This window comes from Tenebrio molitor, chromosome 7 (genome assembly GCF_963966145.1).
Source record: "Tenebrio molitor chromosome 7, icTenMoli1.1, whole genome shotgun sequence".
NCBI classification, from domain to species: Eukaryota; Metazoa; Arthropoda; class Insecta; order Coleoptera; family Tenebrionidae; genus Tenebrio; species Tenebrio molitor.
Window position 1 is genome coordinate 2,724,743 of NC_091052.1, and position 25,351 is coordinate 2,750,093.

At 34.1% G+C, this 25,351-nt stretch overlaps 4 protein-coding genes across 11 annotated transcripts; 1 reads left to right on the plus strand and 3 right to left on the minus strand.

The window, feature by feature from the left end:
- Nucleotides 1–2,444: 2,444 nt before the first annotated feature.
- AP-1sigma (AP-1 complex subunit sigma-2) lies at nt 2,445–5,983 on the minus strand. Of its 2 annotated transcripts, XR_011161126.1 has the most exons (6): nt 5,807–5,983; nt 5,575–5,753; nt 5,413–5,521; nt 4,749–4,886; nt 2,688–3,492; nt 2,445–2,583 (listed from the first exon to the last, which is right to left on the minus strand). XR_011161126.1 is itself a non-coding variant. In XM_069054950.1 (5 exons), the coding sequence occupies exons 1-5, from the start codon at nt 5,807–5,809 to the stop codon at nt 2,539–2,541; spliced, it is 474 nt and encodes a 157-aa protein (XP_068911051.1). In that variant the 5' UTR covers nt 5,810–5,982; the 3' UTR covers nt 2,445–2,538. The 2 variants fall into 2 exon arrangements, 1 of the variants encoding a protein (XP_068911051.1); XM_069054950.1 differs by lacking the exon at nt 2,688–3,492 and having other exon boundaries at nt 5,807–5,982.
- Nucleotides 5,984–7,171: 1,188 nt separating this feature from the next.
- LOC138135932 (solute carrier family 35 member F3) lies at nt 7,172–25,221 on the plus strand. 6 transcript variants are annotated; one of them, XM_069054929.1, is made up of 12 exons: nt 7,172–7,457; nt 9,283–9,565; nt 13,433–13,606; nt 13,707–13,875; nt 13,928–14,106; nt 14,225–14,543; nt 15,834–15,923; nt 17,361–17,490; nt 18,388–18,415; nt 18,883–18,912; nt 20,568–20,642; nt 21,423–25,221. In XM_069054929.1, exons 2-11 carry the CDS (start codon nt 9,338–9,340, stop codon nt 20,637–20,639), a joined length of 1,419 nt encoding a protein of 472 aa, XP_068911030.1. In that variant the 5' UTR covers nt 7,172–7,457; nt 9,283–9,337; the 3' UTR covers nt 20,640–20,642; nt 21,423–25,221. The 6 variants fall into 6 exon arrangements, with proteins under 6 accessions (XP_068911030.1, XP_068911028.1, XP_068911033.1 ...); XM_069054927.1 differs by lacking the exon at nt 20,568–20,642; XM_069054932.1 differs by lacking the exons at nt 20,568–20,642; nt 21,423–25,221 and adding an exon at nt 19,669–19,846.
- Nucleotides 17,306–18,372, minus strand: LOC138135946 (ADP ribosylation factor 4-like). The gene has a single exon (XM_069054949.1). It carries the CDS (start codon nt 18,111–18,113, stop codon nt 17,577–17,579), a length of 537 nt encoding a protein of 178 aa, XP_068911050.1. The 5' UTR covers nt 18,114–18,372; the 3' UTR covers nt 17,306–17,576.
- On the minus strand, nt 23,553–25,115 carry prtp (pretaporter). 2 transcript variants are annotated; one of them, XM_069054938.1, is made up of 6 exons: nt 24,964–25,115; nt 24,666–24,912; nt 24,477–24,617; nt 24,270–24,425; nt 23,890–24,219; nt 23,553–23,837 (listed from the first exon to the last, which is right to left on the minus strand). In XM_069054938.1, exons 1-6 carry the CDS (start codon nt 25,113–25,115, stop codon nt 23,712–23,714), a joined length of 1,152 nt encoding a protein of 383 aa, XP_068911039.1. In that variant the 3' UTR covers nt 23,553–23,711. The 2 variants fall into 2 exon arrangements, with proteins under 2 accessions (XP_068911039.1, XP_068911038.1); XM_069054937.1 differs by having other exon boundaries at nt 24,477–24,912.
- Nucleotides 25,222–25,351: the final 130 nt, after the last annotated feature.

Here is a 25,351-nt window from a genome sequence, read left to right on the forward strand (position 1 = left end):
ATTTTTGTAATTTTTATCATACTGACGTGCCAAAAATAAACTTGCAAATGTCAAATAGTTTCAAACGTCAATCATAATGACAGTAAAGCGTGGCTTACATTGACATTTTTTGAATTGACATAAATTTGACGTCTAAAACTCCGTGTCCGCAACTGTACAATAATGTTAACTGGTAACAGGACATAATTATTGTTAAATATGTACTATTGGGGACACGGAAAACTGGGCAGATGTGTCATTCAGTCGTCAAAATTTCTAAACCATACCTTAGCTACTCATAACCAAGTTGACAGTTTTTTTGAAAATATCAATTATAATGACGGTAAAGGTGCATTTACATTGACACTTTTTGAAATGACAATAACAGACTGCCCAGGATTCCATGTCCCTCATTATACCTAACATTTTTGCAAATTCTCAAAATTATTTTGTCATTTTACCCTTTAATTTCACGAGGCGTTTACTGTCTGTATTTTTATTAAACTAAACTTTTCATTTCATTTAGAAAAAATCGACCGTGAATAAAATAATGAATTAAGCAGTGAGAAGTAAAAAGTTGTTAGGTTCCTAATCGCTTTCCATTGTTTTTTCTTAACTGCAACTGAAAAAAAGCGATAAAATAATCCATCGTTCCAGTTGTCTTGCCTTTGTCGGTGATTTTTGTAAATTTGCGGAAGTAATAATAACTGTAATACTCAAAATGGCACATCTTACAAATAACGAATTGACAGAATTGACTGATGTTGTGTTCCTTTATGGACAAGGCGGTAAAAACGCGGTCCAGGCCCCACACATTTATCAAGAGCAGTTTCGTAATCGTCGAATACCCAACATTTATACAATTGTGAGAATAATTCAACATCTCTTCACACAAAATCGTGGTGTACAACGTCCTCGTCTCGTGTTGCAAATATGGAGGAAGATATTTTGAGCAGATATTAGTTCTAGAAGACTTGTATGTCAGCATAATATTTCACACAGTGGTAGGTATTTTATTTAGCGAAAATTAAAGATGCAACTATTATATCCGTACCACTTGGACAAATACCTACAATAATTAGAAAACGTGCTCAATATTGTATCAATACCGGTGGTGGGCATTTTGAACTTTTATTGCAAGAATTGTTGGACTGTTTTTTATTTGGAGCTACCATGAATTTAAAATAATTTTGATTTGGTTTCGTATTAAAGTGTGTAAATAGTAAATGAATCAACATGTTTTCACTTTTACTTACGTTCATTTTTTGTGGGTTCATTCTTTTTATTATAGACACAATGCTTCTACGGACGGGTAAATCATTTTTTTTACGTTGGTACTTACATAAACTAATCAAAAATGCAATATGTAATTAAAAACTTCGTTGGATCGTTCTTTTAAATAAAAAGATATTGTTTCAGAAATTATACATGTAAAAAATGTACAAGAAAATTTCAGGAACCCAGATAATCTTGTAAAAAAGCATAAACTGCTATCGGCATCATTTGAATTAAATTTATCGGTCCATTAAGCATTATTGCATTTTTAGGCAACCTTTTTATTGATGTAAAGATGTAGATTTTTTTTCAGAATGTCTAAGTTTACGAAGAATACGTTACGTTACTGTTTCAGTTTTTCCAATTAGGAAGGTGCAAAATGGGGAGGTGTATAGCAACAGTAAGTATAATTATGTATGTCGCGTTGATAAGGAATCAATAGAATTTTAAACCGCTGGTTTATCTTTTATCCTAGCAGATTCTTATCGGTGCTTCTTGTGCTTGTGTAAACGTCTTACAATAAATCCGAACAAATCAGTATGAACCGTTTGGACTTCTATTCGCCAATTTTGTACAGCACCTTTTTGTAAAATTAATTAGATACTTACGTGGTTTTACTACGGTACAACATACGTAGGTAACTCATTCTAAACTCAAGCAGATTACATGCAAGCAAACTGTTAAATAAAACACATGTTTCAAAAATAATTGTATACGTTCTATTACAAAAAATATTACTCAAAATAGAGGGTAAAAAAATTCTACAATAATGGAATGTTTAAATATTAAACTAATAAATGTTTGTTAATTGACGCTAATAATAATATAACAATATTTTAATTACATCATGCATTGTCTTCTAGTATTGCACATGGTGTTAATTGTTCTGGTCAAATTTATTTAAAAATTCTATCTGCAAAAAATATGTGCTATGTATTATAAAAAAAAAACGTTCGAGTTAAAAAACAAAATAAAATGAGTACCGGTGTAGATTTGTAAGGTAGAATTACTAAATAAACGACAAGAAATATCAGTTCATGAAAAATAAAACAAACAAAAAAAACTTTGTAACAAACCAATCCAGCACCTAATTTTAGAAAAAGTACTTACCCGAGAAAGAAAAAAAAGAGATGTACAGAATCGAAATATAAAATTTCTAAATACAAAATAGTGTTAAAAAAAGACAAATAAAATCGATATATTTTTTATATTCTAAATATGTCATGTAAGTGGAAAATAATGCAGGTGTAAAGAAGTGCGGGGCCTGGGTAGAATTCTGGCTGCTTATCCAAGACCGTGGTCATCGAAGAATCCTTGTGGGGTTTCCTCCTAAAACAAAAAAGTAAATGGTGAACAACTATGAACAAAAAAAAATCAATATGAATGTGGATAACATAGAAATTACATTATAAAATAAAAATAATAAGACATACCTAAAAATTTGTGATTTCCGTGCACCTTTCACTCCATTTATCCACTTTCATATTGATAGTGTTACTCAAGCATATTTAAACTCTCAACATGTCATCAAAAGCGTAGGCATCAAAAAATAGAAGAAAGCTGGCGAAACGAGATTTCAATGCGAACTCAGTATAAATACGCGACGATTAATTTGAAAAAAATAGGAAGAAATAAGGGTTGTTATTAAAAGTGCATCAACAAATCTACTTTTACTGCTTATATTAAATATTATTTCGTACATCTACAAATACTCATTAGAATTGTTATTAAATAATACTAAAGTAAAATATTAGTAAATATGTGGCACAATAATTAGCTGCACTAATTGCGTTTAATACGTGGAATAGACAATCACAATGTGCTGAATACTGTGTGACATTAATAAAAAACGAAAAAATAATGACTGAATGTGGTCCGGTAAGTACTATACGTTTAATTATTTAAGTACACAATGACGCAATTCGACAAATACAACAGAAATAAAAAATAAAGTGGCAAGGTTACTTATCTTACATAGTTTGGCAAGAAATTTGTTTTTTTTTTAAACTGAACCTGTCGATTCGACAACAATCCATTTTGTGTGAAACTGGGCCGATAAAAATGTTTTATTGCTCGTAGATCAATGTGTTCTTTAAGTACCGTCAATAAAAAAATATTTTTTAAAGATATGATTTATCAAGTAGAAAAGTTTCTTCTGGAAATTTGTGTAGTTGTGTGCCTTCGTGTACGACGTTACAGCAAACCAATGTCCCTTAAAGCACCTTCCACCGCTTCATCCTTAGGAAAGAATAATAAGAAACTATCTATAACTACTAGACTAAAGTACAACAGGAACATGATGCACCACAACTTTGTTTCCCTATAAAATAAGTCCTTCACAAATTGTTTATAAGGAAACAACACACTACAGTTCTACCACCTCAGAGTTAACAAACATTTCAAGCAAACATTAGATAAGCCATACAATTATTTACATCAAGTCAAACTACAAAAATGTATTATTAAACGCATTTATTCTTATTACATAAATTACATAAAATCACCAATTATCAGTAACAGTTGAAACATTAAAATCAGTTTATTGTCGTACTGGCCAGAATTCACTGTTTTGGCGTATCAAGTACGTCAGGCTAATGTATTGAGGTATTTTATTTTAAAATGGATGGAATCAATAATACTGTAATTAACTATAAAGCAGTCTTATGACATCAATCACTACTGCTAAGAAAAAATGACATACATGAGACACGCCCAACATTACGGCCATCTTCAATTAAGCAGGCCTAATATGTCTTTTTTCATCAACAGAAGATATTCATTTTCGTGGCACTAGCATCGTCTACATACACCATAATAATAATTACACTTATTATTTATTATAAAATAACATTACATGCATTCATGCAATTAAAATTTTTAGTATGGTATTTTAGTAAAAAAAATAGGTACATGCAATTTAGTCACTTACTGGTTATTATCAGTGTGGCACTAGTTTATTTTTAATGGTCACACTCGTGAGACAAACATACACATTTAAAACTGTTACGTTGTGACAATTAAAAACTTTGTACCTTATAGCATCACATTTGTAAAATTAGATCTTATTTTATAATTTTCCAAATTTGTAAAAAATGTCTTTAAGCTAGTTGGCAACAATATTTTGAAGAAAAACCTTGAAGCATTACTTTACGAACATATGGCAAACTGACGATCAATTGTCGTTTAGATCCTTTGAGTGCACAAAATAAAAAATAACAGGTAACAAAACATATACATGTCAAGCACGTAGTGATGATTACATTGACAGTGCAACAGAGCTATAGGAAGAGAAAAAAATGAAAAGTGACTAACATCTGGACATCACCGTCTATTATACTACACAATTTCTTCTCTACGCAAAACTGTACTTACCACCATAAAATAAAAATCGTGTCAAACTATCATATTCTTTACAATATTGTTCAAATGTGACATAATAATTATGTCCAAATGTTAGCTCAAATTTATTATAATTCAATATTTCCATGACTAACCTCTTGTAGGAGATCCTGAGCTGCGATTGCTTTGAGAATTGTCTTCTTGCTAGTCTCCTGTATTTCCCCACCTAGCAGTAACTCATCCAATATAAAGTAGGCTTTTTCAAAGTTAAAAATTATATCCAATTCGCACACCTACAATTAGATCTTAAGTAAAAACTGAGGTCATGTTAAGGTTCTACTAGTGCGCAGCGCTAATGCGCACAGAGGGCACTCCGTGCGCCGTATAATACTTAACACTTTTTTGCTCAATTTTTCGTTTTAAGGCGAGCTAAAAAGTGTATTTGATTCAGAAGAAACGTCTCTACGAGATGACTTGTAGTTTTCGGAAAAAGAAATTAGACTGGACGACACATGAACAAAATTGATACCATTGTTATTAGGCAACCCACCATACTTCTCTCTGTAAAAAAGCGTCTGGTCTGTTCGGGAAAAACCTTTTTTTTAATGAAGCGATTTTTGAAAAAAACTGGGCTAGTCATCCTATTACAAACAAGACAACGATCAAATATGAACAAATTGCACCAAAATGCATTATCGAGAAAAGCGTGTTAAATCATTAATAAATCTAGCAACGGTGCAATAGCAATGGCGCCGCGCAGTAGTAGGACGTTAAACTGCAACATTACCAAAACGGTAAATTTATGATACAAAAACTTACACTTCCAAAATACTTATCAAGTAATTCCACATATCTATGAATGACTTCTAAAGTGAGCAACTCATTGTCTTCCTGTTCAATAGCACAACAAAAATACAAACTGGCATACCTATAAAAGACCAATGTAAAACACCATCAAACAACAATCCCATTAAAAAATACCGTTTGTACACAATTTTCAAATCTCTCCATTCCAAAAAACTACACATTTTTGGTTTTCTGGCCAGAATTGTGGTGATCAATTCTCGAGTGATTTTCTTCTTTAGTTTGTCTGGATGTGCAACATACCATTTCTGCAGACGAAGTTTTCCTTGACGACTAAATAGCAGCATAAACTGCATCTACAAATCGAAGTGTCGCAAACGGTCATCTAAATTCTAGCACTGTTACCTACCATGCTATTCTTAGATTACTGTAGAGCAATGGTTGTTCAGTTGTTCAATCCTAACAAAAGTCTACTTTTACACCATACATAAGTAGATTATAATAGGAACGAAACCGTGCACACCTCACCTAAGTAAACATCGAATCGAAAAATGTCACCGACACAAACTGTCAAAACCGTCAAAAATACATGTACATGACTGTACAATCTCTGGTCTGGATATAACACAAAATTCCCCAGATCGTGTATTCTTGGTTGTCTATATTTAACTTTGCTCTAAAAAAAAAAAATATGTTCATTGTAATTGACGTTCACAGATTTAAAAAAATGCTTAATTTTGTGTTTTAGTACTATAATTTGTCCAGCGAGAGATTGGTTGACATAAAAATCACTAAATTCTACGTAGAGAAAGTACATATAGTACCTAGCGCACGTAAAATTTGACATACCTATATCTTTCAAGCAGTAACATTTTTGCCCTGAAATTATGCTCTAATTAATGTATCCTAGTGCATTTTGTAGTGTTGGGATACAAGCCTACAATTTAAAATCTTCCAATTTCTCCCTGGACGAAGTATAATAACATTTGATTATAAATCGGAGATTAATATATGAAAGTGTAAATTTAAAGTTTTTCATTGCGACTTTGTTTGGCAAATTTAAATTGATGAAAAAGAACGTTAGCTGCCGATAATCAAGAATATTCGAGCTGTTGTTATGTGCTCGTGTGCAGGAATAACATGAAAGTATCCTCACAGGAAAATGTCCATAAATCAACCCTATAATCATTCAAAACAGTGTATTCTCATTGCTTGTGTGAAACATTCTTTATGTTCTGCAGATTATTTGAACAGCAATTAGCAATTACAATTATAAATTAATACAACATAGTTGGGCAAAAGAATTAATAATCTTTGTTGGATTATTTTTGAAAGATATTTGTGGATCATAAAATACATACCTACCTACGTAATTATATCAAAATAATTTCCCTGCTAAAAATGTAATAATTATTTTGCAAAATAAAGCATGTAGTTTAATTAGAACTCAGCCATTAGTAGTAATGTAGACTTAGGGGGCCGCAATATGAAAGGATCATAACACGCACAAATTTATTAAATCATTCACAACTACAAAGCTTAAGCAATGTGAAATATCTCCATCAATCATTCTGTCCGATTCAGTCGGACATTTTCATTTACGTTCCTCCTGTGCACGTCTATTTTTATCTACGTCTTTTATTTAGCTTGTCTTGTCACTCCCGTAAATTCATTCAGCTGTAGAGAACAAAACAACCGCCTCAACAGCCATCAAAGTAGACCCTTGTTCGGCCAGAATATTTTGCATTTTCGCGGCCATATAAATCACAGATGATTAGCCTTGATGGGTGATCTTGTTAAATAAATAAAGCCAGCGTTCTTAGAGTGGTTATAAACTCGAAAAGAAACGATTAAGGGGTATATGCGCGAAACGACGCCTTGCGTCGTGATGCCCGGCCGGTAATCAATGCAAACTGCGCCCATGCACACTAGTTCAGTCGCGGGTTGAACCTCCTCCTGGTGACTTGGGGGTAGTCGTAGCTCTATTATTGCAAGTTGCATGTCAAAAAGCTGTAGATATCGAGAAGGTCGATACACCCATTCCTGTTGAAATTACAAGGGTAAGTTTTTAAATTGTTTTGTAAAGAACGCGACTTCTGCCAAATTCCTTGAGATATCGAACATGAGACAACTGTATTTTTAGATGATTCGATAAATCTTCAATCAATTTGTGTCCAAATGTCGGAAAAACTTGTCACGAGATACATTTTATTTATAAAGTTCAAGACACGAATTCTAATCGAAATTTTATTTCCACATAAATTTAAATCACTTATTATTTGGGCATTATTTTACACATCTCTTATTTACCTTAACTGTTTCAATTGCTTTTGGCGTAAACAAATCAATATTTGGTAGATCTTAATTAAATAAGCGTGACAAATGGATGTGCGTTTGTTGTGAATCCTAAGTTTGGAAATCGAGTTATAGGTTTCTACCTTGAAATAAAGTTTTCCGAATTATTAGAAAAAACGTTTTGTAACTCTCCCAACCTAGAGTTCTTCCTAATAAATCCTTCATATTTTGGGGAAACTAATATAGTTGTTCAGAAAGTAGGTGTCTATACAAACATAATAAAAAATCCCTTTTACGACCGTCAGAACAGACAACAGAAGGTCTGTAAAAACTCAGATTAACTCGAACAATAAAACTACAGTTCCTTTAGTTTTCTTCGCAACTTTATAAACCAAAATTATTTACTTTAATATGTTAAGTGATTTTGTACTCTTACGGAGCGACCTTTAGTTGTTGTCCACGTTTAAGATTTTCTTGTTTATCGCAATTTCGTTTTCGTGTATTTAAGCAAAGCCATAAAACCAATCGTGTATGCACATTGCCTTTTAAAATGATTAATGAAAACATTATAATGCGAAGGTTTCTAGTTCAAGGCAAAGCACAACGATGTAATGGGGTCAGCTTGTCATCATATTTTCCCAGCTTAATGTAGTCTTTAATATTTTACAATAGCGTTATTCGTTTCCAACTTATCCAGACAAATGACAACGAAGAAAAAAGTTCGTGATATTTTCTACTAAGGCTTATTTTTATGACTCCTGAATACAGTACAGTTTCAGAATGCTTCGTATTCATGAAAGGTTGGAATATCGAAAAAATTCAATACCTTGTTGCTCTTAAATTGGATACGTCTGCAACACGTGTGCCATACAACGGTACCATTTAAATTAAAGCTTTAAAGCTACATGTAAATATCGCTTAAAGCGAAGTTGGATCATATTAAACAATTGTCTTGCGCATACAAAAGCTTGTAGAGGAATTTATTTTTGTGTTCGGCGCGTTAACCTGGCGGATTCATCAATGTGAAAATGCTGATGGAAATGTTACCAAAAGCATACATATCCAGTTATTCAGAACTCTTTTCCATACTTGCGTCATTGTGTATTATTCACTGGTGCTGATTACTAAATCGATACCTTTCTTTCTTTTACGTTTGTGTAGAATGTGTTTTTATGATTAAACACTTTAATCTTTCTATCAATAGTAATTTTAGATTGAGACCACGCCATCAAAGTCCCCACATTTCACGTAATGCTACTGACGATCTGGAGTTGAACGTTTGTTTTATATAAATTGAAAGGCTTATGTACTTATTATGTCTGCAAAGTTCTTCTTGGTCGTAAACAACAATAATCTGCGTCAAGCTACATCCTAGCCCTTTTTCTTGCACGTCGATGGTGCTTCATGAAGTTTACAAATAGCTGCCCCTTGGCATCACAGACTAGTTTTACGACGAAATAAACTTTAAACTCGAAAACTAATAAAAGAGTGGCACAGACACACCGCTTCATTAAAATCAATAAACTCTCATAAATTTCCCATGTTGTAGGGGATTCTCGGACGCCGTTATTAATAATGCATTTGCGACAGGTGAATCAATGGTCTGATGACCAATGAATCGGCAAGGGGACTCCGTTGATGGGCCATGACACGGGACGGGGACATCCCGACTATATTCAATCCACGTGGTCGGAACCGTGCACCCAGTGTTTTAGTAACAGATGAAGGAGTTGCCAATGGACCATTTGCCCATGCAGATTCCGTCAGCAGTCAACAAGAACCCATCGAAATCGCATCACCCACTGCTCCCACAGGACTCGCAGCCAAACTCAAATCCTGCTCCGTCTCACTTTGTTCCAAATCAGCACGTAAAGTAAGTCGAAATATTGATTCGAACACGTCAACTCGCATCGGCTTTGATAAAAATTTACACTCAAATAATTAGACGAGCCATAAATCACGCGGGTTTAACTCGAAACGGGAAGTCGTGTACTTGATGGGGATATATTGGGGGTAATAAATTATTTCTGACGTTAGTCGAGCCATTTCTTTTGACTAAAATGTATCCGCACAGTGCAAAAGCACGATTAATTAACTATAGTGAAATTACCTTGTTCAGTTGAATTTCACGTTTCTCTAAAAAAAACGATCGATTTTCAAAACCAACACTTTCTCAGCTAAGGGAAGAATAATTATGGTGATTGCTGACGCCATCAATCGATAATTCTGAAGAATTATGGATAAGCAAACGTAGGTTAGGTCGGATTAAATAATGGAAAAACAGCAAAAGCTTGTCGTACATTTGGATGTTTGTTTCTGCTCTTGTTCTTAGTGACAGTTTTTCAGATATTAATAACAAACATTTATCTTGGCCATGTAGACACAACAGATCAATCAATTTATGACAAAGTGAATTCATTCTTGTAATGTGTTTGCCACACATCGACACACCATTGAAAAAATATATTCTGCTGACCCGGCGCATCCACCAATTATTATTTTAAATAAACGAATAATTTTCAATACCTCATGAATGCAATATTAAAATCGCAAATTACTAATATGAGAGAGTACAGTGGCGAAATCAAAAATTCGGGCAGCATTTTTCTGTCACTTCAACAAAATCTCTGTAAACCACCTTTTACTGTCATCATGACTGACATTCAAAAATTAAACTTTTCTGTCCCGGTCACGGAGTCAGTTTTTCAATTTTGAGTTTTGAGTTAATTACACTGAGTGTAATTAAATCATTGCTTTCACCTGCTGCCTACCTGTTATTATGCCACAAATCCCTATTTTTTATGAATGAATCAAAATGACAAAAACCTGACAAGAGGAAAAAATGAGGTTATATTAACGTAAAGGTTGTTTTAGAGTTTACAGTATGAAAATGACAATACTGACAATTGGGCAACTACTATTCCGGACACGGAATCTTGGCCACAACTGATATTTAACTGACAAATATGTGTGAACTGGCCTTTATTGAATATAAGCCAACTTTTGACTCGATAATGCCATTTCCCTGCTTTTTTGATGTCATAAGAAAAACTTCAAAGTGATTTTTAATAACTGTCATTTATTAATGACACTAAAGATTGGTTTACATCATTTTTTTTTAGAAATGTCTAAAAAATGTTGGCCAAGATTCCGTGTCCGGAATAGTACTATGGCGGACAATAAATTTAGGCCGGCAAATTTCTGACATTTCAAAAAAGTCAATGCAAGCGACCATTTATTGTCATTATGACTGATGTGTCAGTTTGTCAAACTGAAGGTTTTCAAGCTGTTTGGCGTTTCGTTCGCCCTTTTCGTAACTTACAGATCATGACGCACTACCATAACTAATTTGTAGTAGCACTTCTCTCTGGTGCACGCTTCTTTTCCCAATTTTAATTTTGATTATCGCTGTCACGATGACAAGAATGACAAAAATCGAAAATGGGGTTAGTTGAACATAATGCCAGCTTCACATTTTGATGTCAAGGCAATGACAGGCCGGCCTAAATTTATTGTCCGCCATAGTACATAATAAGGTTGGCTTCAAAAAAAACGGGCACTGTCAGAAAAAGTTCTGTCAGATTTTATTAAATTTTTATAGTTTGAAACGGCTTTTTGTTTTTTCCGTGACTGGCGAAAATCCAGATATATACTTTAAATTTTACGGCGTGAGAATTGACAGAAACACGGAACATATCACAAATATGCCTATGTACCAAAAGAAAATAAGTATAAAATTCCTAAGTTTTTTGAAACAATGTAATGTTCTGAAATATTTCTGAACTATAAGAAAAATTATGTAAGAAGGCCAATGTCAAATTTGACAGTGGCGGTAATATTTCTGTACGTACACTCAAAATAAAAATTTCAATTTTATAGTAAATTATGTGGTTGTTTTTTTGCCTATTAAATAATGTCTATAAATTTTTGAACTTCCTTACCTTTTTGACATCCTGCAAAAATGAAAATTTAGAGTTTGGATTGGTTTGAATTGTTCAAATGAATGATAACGTCTTAAAAGTATATTTATTGTTTTGAATGCACTTTCAAAAATTTTGCTGATTACCATAGAAACATTCATTAGTTCGCATTTTTGCCGCGGGAGTTCTTACATTATTTATTTTTACTCTTTTTACTATAGTTTTGTTTTTGATGCATTCTTGGTTGTTAGGCTATTATCATCATATCATAAACTTTCTCAGAATATTAATTGTGATAAGGGTTTCGTATCTATGAATGGCAGACACACGATGGCATGAGTTGCGGGTTTGTAACCACCAACTTATGACAAGGAGATTACTTCATTAAATGTTATTTGCACACGAAGATAATAAAGTGTTCATTTCAAGTGCCACACTGCTTTAAACCAAATTGCAAGAGGACCCCAAATAAACTTGCACTTTAGTTGTTATTATTGCGTGATCACTTGGCTTGCCAGAAGTTTACAATGTAATTCCACAGGTTTCAAAACTTCTCGAGAAAGTAAATTAATTATCAGTTAATTAAAAACAAATTAAAGAATTAAATTCGTAACAAACTACTTGAAAACATTTACAATCTAACTCGTGTCACGTAAATTTATACATATTAGGATGTAGACCCGGATAGTAATGAATATGATTATCTCATAAAATCGCAAAAAACTGAACTTAATTTTAAAAGAACAATTCATTTAAAATTTTCAGCAACAATTTTCAAGTTAATTCATTCAGACTAGGTAGGTACTAAAAAGGCTAAATAGTTAAAACGTTTCATTTTATTATTTATCTTGATAACTGAAAAAGTTCACCATACAATTTACCATTTTGCATAAACAACCGGATCTAGTACTTTTACTAGCGTGACCTATTTTTTAAAATTGTTTCAATTCTCTAACCTTTCGCTACAGTTTGCAGAAGTAAATATTATAAAGAAAAAAAATCCTACTTGCCTAAAAGTGATAGAATCTGAAAAGTTATCGGCACGCATTACTTGAAAAATCACGCGAGCTTTACCGTCTGAACCACAAGAAAATAAAATTCATGGACAAATAACCGCAAACTTGTACACAAACATAAAAATAATCACATTTGATTTACAGCGATTTAAAACTAGCCAACGACTACATTATGACATTATGACGTTAGTTATCCTGAACATAAATTATGCAAATCTACTTCTTTCTTGCTAAATATGCACAAAATTACAACTCCCTTGTGATACCATTAAAAACCCTCATTTCACATTTTCCGAATTCCACGCAAACTCAGATGGCGTCAATTGAAAATAAAATCGTTCTAAATAAGTGTTAGTGTTTTAAATATTCATTTCTAACAATGATTATTGACCCGTAAACCTCGTTCGTAATGTAATTAATTTGGGAGCAAAAGCGGAAAACACTTTCACCCGAATCGAACACCTGGAGCACGAAAATATTACCAGTTCATGTTTAATGCAAAACACACAGCAAAATCCATAAATTAGTATAACGAAGGTTATAAAATTGATAAACGAGCGGGTTATAGTTATTTGGTGGGTTTTGGTGAAGGCGCCGGGAAAATAACAGATGTCGGTGCGTGGTGGTTCGTGATTTCGATTAATTAACGCATGCATGACGACCAATTATGGAACTAACGACCATCAAAGCAATATTCCGGTCCGTAAACCGTTTTAAATAATCTCCACTTTATCCGATCTGACAGCTGGGTCGTAACAGTCCAATAAAATATCGCATTTGCGTTGCTCATGCCTCTTCTTCTAGATTTATTTTGGAATTTGGGTGACAATATGCGTGACTGCGTCGTGGGTGGGGGCCACCCATTGCATCAAATACTTGTACTTGCAAAGACCGGTAACTCCGGACTCAGATGATGATCCCGTCCTGGTGCCCCACGACACGACAGGACTCAACATGACTGCCCTTCAGAAACAGTATGTACGTATTCGATGTCCTTCGCTGAGGTACTAGAATACATTTGCATAATGCAGCACGCCCTCCGATTCGCCTTTGTTCGATCAATGCTGTATCGTTCCAGGCAGCATCATATCAGGCACCTTTTTTTACTACATGGTTCGTAACAAATTGGACGATGTTATTTTTTCCGTTGTATTTCTTGAGTCGACTGAGTACGAAACGATGCGAGTCCGCCACTGACATCTTTTCCGAAAGCGTACGAGGATACAGAGACAAAGGGTTTACTGCAGGTTATTTTGGTCCTAAAACGACGCCATTGAGGCTTTAAATTGCGTCTTTCAGGACGATTTATGACGAGGTGCAGTATATTTTGCCTCCTGTGGGTAGGAACGAACTACATGTACATACTTTCACTAAAAATCCTCCTGGCCACCGACGTCATGGCGCTCTTTGCAACGAACGTCTCTTTCGTGTATCTCCTCTCGTGGGTCATCCTCCACGAGCAGTTTGTCGGAATTCGGGTAAGAAACCTTAAACCTTAAATTTCCCCTTTCGCATTTTCAACCGAAGTTACTTCTGAAGATTACTGACATACTGAAGAATTGAAGAAATCTGTAAAAGTCCACTTGACATTTGCAGATAATGGCTGTGATTATTTGCGACACGGGGGTGGCGTTGTTGGCGTATATGGACGGAATCACCGGTAGCCCCACGCTCGGGGGTGTGGTTCTGGCAACATCGGCGGCAGCGGGTTCTGCTGTTTACAAAGTTCTCTTCAAGAAGATCATCGGGGAAGCCACTTACGGCCAAGTAGCCCTTTTCTTCTCGCTCATTGGAATGTTGAACGCGGCATTGTTGTGGCCGTTGTGTCTTGGATTGTTCTTGACGGGGGTGGAAAGCATGCACTGGGATAAATTACCATGGCCTGCGCTGCTTACCGCAAGCTCTCTTTCTCTAGGTGAGTAAGAGTTATGACGAGAGAATTACCTATGAGACCGGCTCACTTCTCCGTTGTGTTTTATCCCGAAAATTGTTTTATCCAACATTCAATAGTAATATCGTGTTTTACTAGTTAGTTTTAATTGAGTAAACTGGGCTATAACTAGTCTGTTGTTTTAACCCACGTTGCCATTTGCACCGTGGGTTATAACATACATAACCCACGTTGCCATTAGCACCGTGGGTTATTAACGTTCATAACCCATCGGGAGCAGAATTTCATCAATAATGTCATTATCTAAAAATTTTGGAATATTGGATAAAACGTTGTATGGCATACGTGGGTTATTAAGTACTACCCACTCGAGGTAATAACCTACTCGGGCAAGCCCTCGTAGGTTACAAATACCTCTCGTGGGTAATATCTTAAATAACCCACTTATACCATAAATAACTATTTCTCTGGAAATACTTTCTAAAGAATACGCAAGGGAGTGCAGTGTTCACTTAAAGCGGCAGTCGTGAAGTTTGAATAAGAATTCGTAACACGAGAGTTGCCTTTAAACGAAAAAAGTGGTTTAGTAATTTTTATTACGCATTTCCTTTTTTCGTTTGTAAGAAATTTCGTTTAGAAAGGCTTCATGAAACATGAAACTCGATTTATAATGCAACAATTCAGCGAGCGGTAGGAAATTGCGGGAATAAATTTGAAGGAAGAATTGCAAAGACATACCACGGGAGCTACAGTCGACCTTTGAGATGACAGCTCTAATAATCATATATCATCCTGCCGAGGCTTTCAACAGTTCTCCTTTATTGTTCCTCTTGTGAAAGAGTTTTGTACGTTTTCAAGTTTCTTCAGTGATGTTCAACTTTCACCGGAAATACGCAAATATGAGAATTGTGTAGGAGTATCGTTTCGAAGCTTTAATGTAAAAAGCAATTTTATTGCTTGAGCGAGCAGAAAGAAAATACGAATTGAGATAGTAATTTATGCGATTCATCGTCTATCTGCAGAGCTTTTTTGCATGTCACGACTTCTGAATGATAATTTGCTCGTCTGTTGCGCATATATGAATAGCAAATTAGACCAACAACTTATAAGTTCTTACTTGTTAATTTGGTGTTTCAACGACTTGACTATTTTCTTTGCTTAAAAATTATTTGAGATTTAATCAACACCTGGTTCTCCCTTCTAATCTTTAGACAAACAACCCTCCATAAAAATGTCTGTTTAAAAAATTGAGCAGGAACACAAAAGTTGTTACGTCGATAAAAATGTGGTAATTTATGACTTTATCGGTTTCAGTTGCCAATTTATTGGGTAATTTCAGTGTTGCCCTGACCTACGACTTGTTTATAACTTTAGGGTTGATAACTGCTGTTCCAGTTTCAGCAGGTAAATACTTTAAATTTATATGTTTTTATTACAACGACCATCTACTAAAAATAAATTAGTTAAAATTTGAAAAATAGTTTTAAACTCAATGCAAGTTTCCTTACGTCGAAATAGATCGATACATTCCATTCCTATTTGTGTGTCGAACACCAATTATTTACCAATTTTTGCTTTCAAAATGTCAAAGATTAATTAACTTCTCATATTTAAAAAAATATGCAATACAGGGTTATTCACGAGAAACTTCCAATGAAAATTTCGTTGTATGCAACCCAAAATACAAGAAACCCCTATAGAACTTGATATTTGTAATATTTTGTTTAATTCGAAATAAATTAGCAATCCAAGTAGCTTGGCGAATGAAATTAATTTCAAAAACAGTTATTAATATTTTTTCCTCCTAATTCATTCGGAAAAAGTAAATCTCGTGGGCCTTTAAAACGCTCGTTTCACTCGCGTTTTAAATTGGCCCACTCATGCCAAAAAAGGCCCAATTTACACACGAACGAGTTGAATATAACGTTTTTCGGCCTCCGTCAAGAAACACTGATTTTTCATTCATTTAAATCGTCTGGAAACTAGCATTTCCCTGCCTAGGCAAGAAAATCGACACAGGAATTTTTAATGAAAGATTTTAGGTTGGCAGCACAAAATGTCAGTGTCATGTGGCATTTTTGTACAATTTTTTAAGTGTAAAATATTGATTTGGGGCAAATTTGTATCCTTTATCGCAAGCTGTACATTGTGTATAGCAGTGGGGGCCGAGGGGGGTATCAAGCGATGGGTTAGGAATAACAGAAACGACGACGACGGTTTTGAATATTTGAGGAATTGGTTGATTTTTGTCGTGACAGTCGCTTCTAGAATCCTTGTGATACAAATAACTAAATATTTTTTGTTCGACGAGCCCCTTAAAGTCTCACTTAAAATCTTTAAAATTAGCTTGATGTTTCGTTTTGACAAGTTGTGACATTTATCAAAATCCGTTCACTCAGGAGAAAATTGTCAAATTCTGACAGTGTCGAACAAAAAATTTTAAAATATCTCTCGAATAGCTGAAGCTGCAGTTAACAATCACTGCAAGAAAGTTAAAAAAAAAAACTGCAAAACATACTTTAAGTAAAGTAAAATGCTGATTATAAAGTGCATCGTTTTTTGGGGAAAAAAATTGTCACTATTGAGATTTACTTTTTCCGAATGAGTTAGGAGCAAAAAAGAGTTCATGATTGTTTTTGATTAATGTTAATGACAATGACTCTACTTGATACATTATTTATGGGAACTTACGTATTTTTGGGTAATAAAGCTTGCACTGTGGAAAAAATATTTTTAGTAGATCCAGTCACTAGCCTAGCTTTATGTTCGTGAAGAAACGAGAGCGATTAAATTTGGATATTTATTGCGATCAAATATTTAACAACGTTTTACTCCAAGCAGCGTTGGACGTGGTACTGTACGGTGCTAACTTTGAGGGGATGAAACTGGCAGGAATGATCCTGATCGCCGTGGGATTTTTCCTGGTCATGTTTCCGGACAACTGGCCAGACTACATAACAAGACTTCTAAGGTGAGTTCGGTGTTGGACGACTTACATTCCTCGAAGTAAAACACGAGACCACCTTTGCAGCAGTCGATAATAATTTTGTGAATTATCTAAAGCAACTCCCGCGATAGCCATTCGAACCCCTCGTACAAGCCGTTGCCCTTGAGCGCGCAGCTTCCCTGAATATGCCATTTGCGATCGTGGAGCCCGTTAAGTTGCATCTTTTCGGCGATTTCAGGCGTCGTCATCGATATGGGCAAATCTTGTTTGTTTGCCAGGACCAATAAGACAGCATTTTGCAATTCGTGTTCGAGCATCAGACTTTGCAATTCCTTGCCGGCTTCCTCGATTCGATCCCTATCGCTTGAGTCGACAACGAAGATGATCCCTTGTGTGTTTTGGAAGTAATGCCGCCAAAGGCGACGAATTTTATCCTGTCCCCCGACGTCCCACACGGTGAACATTATATTTTTATACTCGACCATCTCCACGTTGAAACCTATGGTCGGTATCGTCGTCACAATTTCTCCAAATTTGAGCTTGTACAAAACCGTCGTTTTGCCAGCACCGTCTAACCCAACCATCAAGATTCGAAGCTGTTTTTTAGCGAACAGCTTTCGAAATAAATTCGAAAGCGACAGACCCATCTATTTGACACAATCACAATTTCCTAAAACATAACTCGAACGATGACGTATGTCATGACATTCGATGTAAATAAACAATTATCAGCTGCTGCCAAAGACTCACTTCGTTTGTCTGTTTGATCTACTCCTACTGTTACTTTCTCTGTGTTGTCATTTTTACCATCAACTCATGATATTACAGTGGTTGTTAAAATTAGCCGAAAATAGACTTAATTCCTCAAATTAAATTGATTTAGTGCGCAGCTTAATCGGACCTAAAATTTTAATTTTGCAGAAAATCCACACGATTCTTCCAAGGGAAGGTTTGTTTTTATGCTAGCCTAAAAATTATTTGCTAATGAAAATTTTCTTTTAACTTTGAATTATTTGCGATTGTTTAGTTTTGTTTCCAAAAATATAGTTAGATTTAGCTCAAATATGGTGGGTTAAGATCGGGGCATCATATTTGAGATTTTTGCTAGGTATAAATATTTATATTAAAATTTGTGCTTAACTAGGCAGTTAAAATATCTTCTAAAAAGTCTCTCACCTGTTCATACTTAACCTACTCTTTCTCTATTAGAATTTTTAGAGATTCAATTTTAATTGGCATGATTTTCTGCTGCTTTTTTATTTTCGTTTTCAGCTCATTGTTTCACTTCCGCATAATTCCAACACCCACGATTAATTACTGTTATGACAACTGCATTTGGCTAATTGCTACGTTTCCATCATATTAACGAAATTAATTACTAAAAACCTCTAAAAGCTTTGTACTCCCTTGTTACAGAAATATCATCATGTTGAGTCACAGTGCCAGGTAAGCCTCGTTAAACGCAAATATTATGATACGTATATTTGTGCACGCTTTTATAATTTTATTGTTAATCTGTTTGTCGTGATGTTTTAATATTTTTCCATTATTTCTTTTCCTTAATACACATTTATATACACCTGACACAACATAACATAATTTACAGTTTCGATTAGAGAAAAATTTATTGGAATATTTATAAGTTTAGTTTTAGTTTCGTCTTGATCATTTGGTGCTAGGAGCAATAGGGTAGCAATAATTTAGAAAGTTAATCGTTATTGTTGAACATAAACAACTTACTAAGCGACATGTTTCTATTTCAGTTTTTTGAATAAATCTTCAAAACTTTTCTGCATTTTACAATAATTTTCAGGCAAAGAAATTATATTGCTTTCGGTAAATTATTTACACAAAAAAATTATTACGACCGCTAATCCGCACAAATCGGTAATAACAATATTTAGTAGAGGCCATTTTGTTTTATAATTATTGAGATATTTAAAAAATGTCGCCGTGTAAGTGTAGTCAATTAGTGATCACGTAGAATTTTTGGGAGGTTTTGGTAGAATCGAAGAATCCATCGAGTTCTGATTGGGTTTTACGTAGATCGATAGAAAAACATTATAGACATGGTTTTGTTAAAATTTTCTGCAGTGCATTTTTATTTAATTTGATTTTGGTCGTATTCTTTTTTTTTCATAGAAGATGTTACACGTGTTGATTTGTCTCTTTTAGTAATGTGACTTTCTTTTTAATTTATAGTATGCCAACCCCAAATAGGGGTAAAAAACGTGAATTAATGTATGTATGTGTAGTGTGTTGCGTCATCCTCCTCATGCTCTACAAAATACGATAGAACTGTAATAATATATTGTTATAAAGTAGCTTTAGAAATAAGACAATCTCCCCTTAGATGACAATAAATTTTTATGTCCTTTTGTTTTGGCTATTTTAAATATTAGACCTTAGCTAAACCTGCATTTTTATGTATTCCCTTGACAAAAACACTCGAACACGTTACACACAGTTTTTCTTTTTGTGCACAGAAATCTTTAATTATTGTGTCCTTGTCGCAGGTAGGTTTTACCCTTTTGTTTGCATGGGCTCTCTTGTTGAATGTCTCCTTTTATTCACACATTCATACACACTTTCACGCCCTTAGAAACAGGATTTTTTAAAAATATATCTTCACAACTTTTTCGCAATATGTAGGTACTACATCTATTTTCATCAATAAAAAAAAAGATATTTCTATACTTGCAATTAAATCATTTTAACAATGGCAAAAAGAAAAAGTATGAAAGCCGCATCTGTAAAACGTCAAGTAATATTTCGGTACCTACTTATTTCCATAATCAAAAGTTTGGAAGTCTTCAAACTTTCCACATAAACATCTCACCACGTCTTTCACCTTCCATTTGTGATTCAAACAAGGTTCTAAAAATATTGACGCTTGAGTTTTAAAATATTCATAAAATTGGTCCCGCCGGAATAATTCTTTCCTTGGTATGAGTCATAAATAAGCCGCTGTATAAAAGCACGAACTCTTCTAATGTAGTATGATTGTTCTTGTTCATTGTGTTGTTTCTTGTGCCTCGTTGTGTGTGTGATATGTGGTCTAATGGTGCTGGTACCCTAACGGTACCTTTTTGGCACCAAAGGCCATCCTTCTGCAAGCGAGAGGATCTACATCTGCCCCCGAATCATTAACACCCTCACGACGTCTCTTGTAAAATGTGAGTTGTCTTTTCTTAGTATTCTCTCAATAGTTTGGTTTCGTTTTTAGCTTTCAATCTTGTCACGCTTGCATGCTCCTTATTTCCTAGTTTTTGTTGTTTATTTGGTACTTCAGGCTCCACGTGGAGAATTGTGACAAAAATTATGTTCTTAAGCATCACCAAACACTGAAATTTTACCATAAAAATCATTCCTAAATTAAATCGATTTAACGTATTATCTATAAACACTGCTAAATGTTGTAATAACTGTTTAAAAAAGATATGTGTAATAAATATTCACGGATTATTATGTCACGCTGATTTTTGCTGGTTCCATTTAGATTAAAAATTTATTCGAGCTACAATAAATTACTTCTTATCGATTTGATTTTTTCTGACTCCACACGAAAGAATCAATAAATGAACTGTATTAAATAAGTCAGCGTCATTGTTACGGACTTATTATTTAATATAGCTATTTTAATTAATGAAACTTGCACTGACTAAAATAATTGACAAGTCAGTTTTTGTGTCTAAATTCCATTTTCTATGATCTGGTGAGGAGATTAGTGTCAAAAAAGAAATCGATGTTTAAAATCTGATTATGAAATTGAAACAATAAAATTTTGGTGTTTGGTAAAAATCAAAGGTAAATGTATCACTGTACCACACATCACCACCATCTCCATGTCTGCATGAATGAGCCTGAGTCGTTCACATTTCATAGATTCTAGGATAACACATCGAACTTTTCCGGTGGTTGCAAAAAAAAATTAAAAATACATTTGAATGGTACAGGTGGAGCAGGCGGAACAGGCATGGAATGCAGGGAGCTCATCGCCGAGACGTGGTGGATTATCGTACAGGTTATATACGTTCGCACCTGAGGTCGCCTTCGGGTAGAGTGAGGTGACCTAATCCAAATCCAACAACTGACACGAAGGAGGATCTTCTCACTTCGCTGTTGTAAAATACGGTTATGTTTAAAATTAGGGTAAATGTTGAACTGACTGTAAAATACATATGCATAAAAAGGAATTTATAGAAACCCTATCAATGTTTTTGTTAAATTTTGCAAAATATTAGTTTTGGTTCATTGTTAGAGCAAAAAAAAATAGGAACATGCCGCTAAGAAAAATAAGGATATACAGGGTGTATCAGAAATATATAGGTAGGTACAATAATTTTAACTGGTAACAGAACTCGTTAAGTAGGTACATATATAAATTATTTTAATAATTTCACGAGCCGTTTACCATCTCTGTATTTATTAAAATAAACTTTTCATTTCATTTAGAAAAAATCGACCGTGAATAAAATAATGAATTAAGCAGTGAGAAGTAAAAAGTTGTTAGGTTCCTACTCGCTTTCCATTGTTTTTTCTTAACTGCAACTGAAAAAAAGCGATGAAATAATGCCATCGTTCAGTTGTCGTCTTGCCGTCGTCGGTGATTGGTGTTAATTTACGGAAGCATCTTACAAATAATGAATTGACCGATATTGTGTTCGCAAAACCCGGTCCAAGAGCAAAGATGGAGGAACATATTTTGAGCAGTGTTGAGGATCAATCAGGTATACCAGTTCTACAAGCCTTGCAGGTCAGCATAACATTTCACACAGTACTGTTTGGCGAATATTAAAAATGCAACAATTATATCCGTACCATGTGGACAAATACCTGTAACAATGGGCATTTTGAACATTTATTGTACGTTGACTGTTTTTTATTTGGAGCTACCAAAAACTTAAAATTATTTTTATTTGGTTTCGTAATAAATTGTGTAAATACAAAAGAATCAACATGTTTTCACTTTTAATTATGTTTGTTTTTTGTGCTTCCATTTTTAAAACGCTTCAGGACAATTTTTCCCCAAAAAGTTACTAAACTTATTGGTTGTGTTTGGACGAGTTTAATTAGATACCATTTAAAATTATTGTACCTATTTCTGATACATCCGGTATTTTAGCGGGATTTTTTTGTTATATCATGCATATCAACGTCACAACATTGTATAAATGTGAATTTCTGTTAAAAGCTTAAAACAATTCAGTTAACTGACGGGGTCCAAATTGATATTTTTGACAAGTACCTAATCTGCATTTTTAATTTTTTCAAGAATAAAAGTGGAGCAATAACTAATGTAAATATATATTGAGTAGAGAATAAATTAGAGCGTAGTGTGATGTTTATACATAGGTAAATACTTACCCTTTAAAAGTACCTACATACAAAAAAATGTTCTTGCTTAGACTGACGTTGCTTTCAAATTAATGTTCTATTATAAACATTCGAATAGAATTGTGAAATGAAATAGTATAATTGCCAATTAAAAACCTTCAACGTATCACTAGATATTAAGAAATAGAAAAAACGTATCTTTAGATTAATTACACCAATCAAATAAAAGAAATAATCAGAAACTCCAAAACGTGTTCTGTTAATAGAACAATAAAACGAGGTGAAATGTTTGTATTTTTTTTAACCATATTGTTAATGAAATATTATAATAAACCTTAATGAAAACTTGTTTTCTTTCTGTTTCAGCATCCATTAAACTTACGTAGGTTCAAAACACGAGTTATTTCAAGTCATGATTTATACGTTTTATTTATAAAGTTGTCAATCCGTAATCCAAAATGTAAAGAGTATTATAGTGGTTTCGTTTTCACATTAATCTTCCTCCAAGATATCGAAAAACAATCAATCAAACCGGGACACAGAAATGTAAGCACAGACAAGAGTGATTTTTCTCTCATATTTGATATCTAAGACAACGCTTATGTAAAACTACGAAACCAGTGTTTATTTGTGTTGATTTCTTGTACATTGTGCATAAGAAAATTTAAAATGTAACGCTCCAGCATGCACGTCACACGTCAGATGACGTCACAGTTCCAAGCCAATGACATTTGAAATGATCAAGAAACTAGAAATATGGAGGAATATATTTCAGCTAATAAACACGCAAATCAATTATAATAAATTTGTTACACTCGTCATGTTCAAACTGTAATTACAGTAATTAATCAGGAATGAAAATGAAAAATTCAAACACACCCAAAACAAATTGCACATAAAAAACAAGATTACAATTCATCATGGCCAACATGTTGTTTAACAAAATCATATAGATCTTCGAGTGTTCTACTTCCACTGTATTCAGATATTTTTTCTCCATTTTTATAGAGGTATATTGTTGGGAAGCCTTCAACCTACAAGAAAAAAATATAACTGCAAATTTGAAAAATATTTCTACTAACTTACTTCTTGGTCATTGCATAGATCCTTATTGATGTCAAGGGTACAGTCTACTTTGACAATGTTAACACCTCCATCTGCAATAAACTTTTTACCTAGATCATCCCAAGTAGGTGCTAAACGCTTGCAATGACCACACCAAGGTGCAAAGAATTTTACAAAAGTAATGCCACTCTCTATACCATGTTTAAAGTTGTGACCATTAAGAATCCCAACACCTTCACCTTCTTCAGCTTGAGGTTTGTCACTTTCTGCAGGTACTTCTGCCATTCCCATCATTTTGTTGACATATAATTTTAAATCTTCATGAGTTCTATCCCCTTGATATTTATCAACCTTATAAAAATATGTTATCATAATAATAAATAAATATTTCAAATATAAACCTTTTTGCCATCTTCAATCCATAAAAGAGTAGGATATCCTTTAACTTCAAACTGGTTGCAGATTGTTCTGTGCTGAGTACAGTCTAATTTTGCAATAGAAATGCTTGAATCAAATTCCAAAGATTTTGCCAACTGCTCCCACACTGGTGCCAGTTTCTATAATTTAATCATTTTCATAAATGCTAGGAAAAAAGCATAAGTTCATACCTGGCAGTGCCCACACCAAGGAGCATAAAATTTAACAAAATGCTTTCCTGTAGCAGTATATTTTTCAAAATTGTCCTCATTTAACTCAACTAATCCACTAACTGCTTGAGGTGGCTTAATTTCAACATCTCCCTCTTCACCCTGAAATGACACAGAATAATCAAAGTTCACCTTTTTGACCTTGTTTACCTCTCTCAACTGTTCATTTATAAATGTTGTTAGAGTGGGTAAATCTCTAGTGCCCCTAAATTTGACACCTTCAGAGGATCCAACTTTAAAGAATTTGAGAGTTGGATAACCAGTAACATCATGTTCTGAGCACAATGAACTATCAGCTGTGCAATCAACCTTTGCTATTTTTATATTACTATCATCTTCATTGAGCATTTCAGCAAGTTGCTCCCAAGTGGGGCCTAATCTTTGACAATGGCCGCACCTGCCGCAAAGCGTTAATAAGTTGCAGATCTGGGGGCAACTGTCTACTCACCAGGGGGCATAGAACATGACAAAATGATTCTTCTTTGGCAATTCTTCCGCGAAATTTTCTGTCGTGTATTTGATGGTGTGTGCGTCTTCATCGTGACTAAACACTCTCGCGAAAAACGAAAAAAGAATTATAATTGACAGTTTTGAAGACATCAGGAAATTGCACAGGTAGTTTTATAAATGAAAATTCATATAAAAGTGCTTTATCACAGCCAAATATCAACAATGATACTGCTTGAAATAAATGACAGACGAAAAATTCGAGTACTCTGGATCTAAATCCACCTCCAAAATTGCAGGTTAACCAACTGACAGATACGTCACTTGTCAACAACTTCATAAACACGCAGTGGCGGCACGTCCACCACGTCAGCGTAAAAGTTGAATGA

Excerpts from the sequence above, each read along its gene's own strand:
- AP-1sigma (XM_069054950.1), bottom strand. Across the intron at positions 4,887-5,412 it reads TTGATAAGTATTTTGGAAGT|GTGTGCGAATTGGATATAAT; the intron begins GTAAGTTTTTGT and ends ATCTAATTGTAG. Across the intron at positions 2,584-4,748 it reads CTCAGGATCTCCTACAAGAG|GAGGAAACCCCACAAGGATT; the intron begins GTTAGTCATGGA and ends TTTTTGTTTTAG.
- LOC138135932 (XM_069054927.1), top strand. The coding sequence starts at position 9,338 with ATGACACGGGACGGGGACATCCCGACTATATTCAATCCACGTGGTCGG. Across the intron at positions 17,491-18,387 it reads TACATAACAAGACTTCTAAG|AAAATCCACACGATTCTTCC; the intron begins GTGAGTTCGGTG and ends TTAATTTTGCAG. Across the intron at positions 18,913-21,422 it reads ATGTTGAGTCACAGTGCCAG|GTGGAGCAGGCGGAACAGGC; the intron begins GTAAGCCTCGTT and ends TGAATGGTACAG.
- LOC138135946 (XM_069054949.1), bottom strand. The coding sequence starts at position 18,113 with ATGGGTCTGTCGCTTTCGAATTTATTTCGAAAGCTGTTCGCTAAAAAA.
- prtp (XM_069054937.1), bottom strand. The coding sequence starts at position 25,115 with ATGTCTTCAAAACTGTCAATTATAATTCTTTTTTCGTTTTTCGCGAGA. Across the intron at positions 24,913-24,963 it reads GTCATGTTCTATGCCCCCTG|GTGCGGCCATTGTCAAAGAT; the intron begins GTGAGTAGACAG and ends GCTTTGCGGCAG. Across the intron at positions 24,426-24,476 it reads CTTGGTGTGGGCACTGCCAG|AAACTGGCACCAGTGTGGGA; the intron begins GTATGAACTTAT and ends ATTAAATTATAG.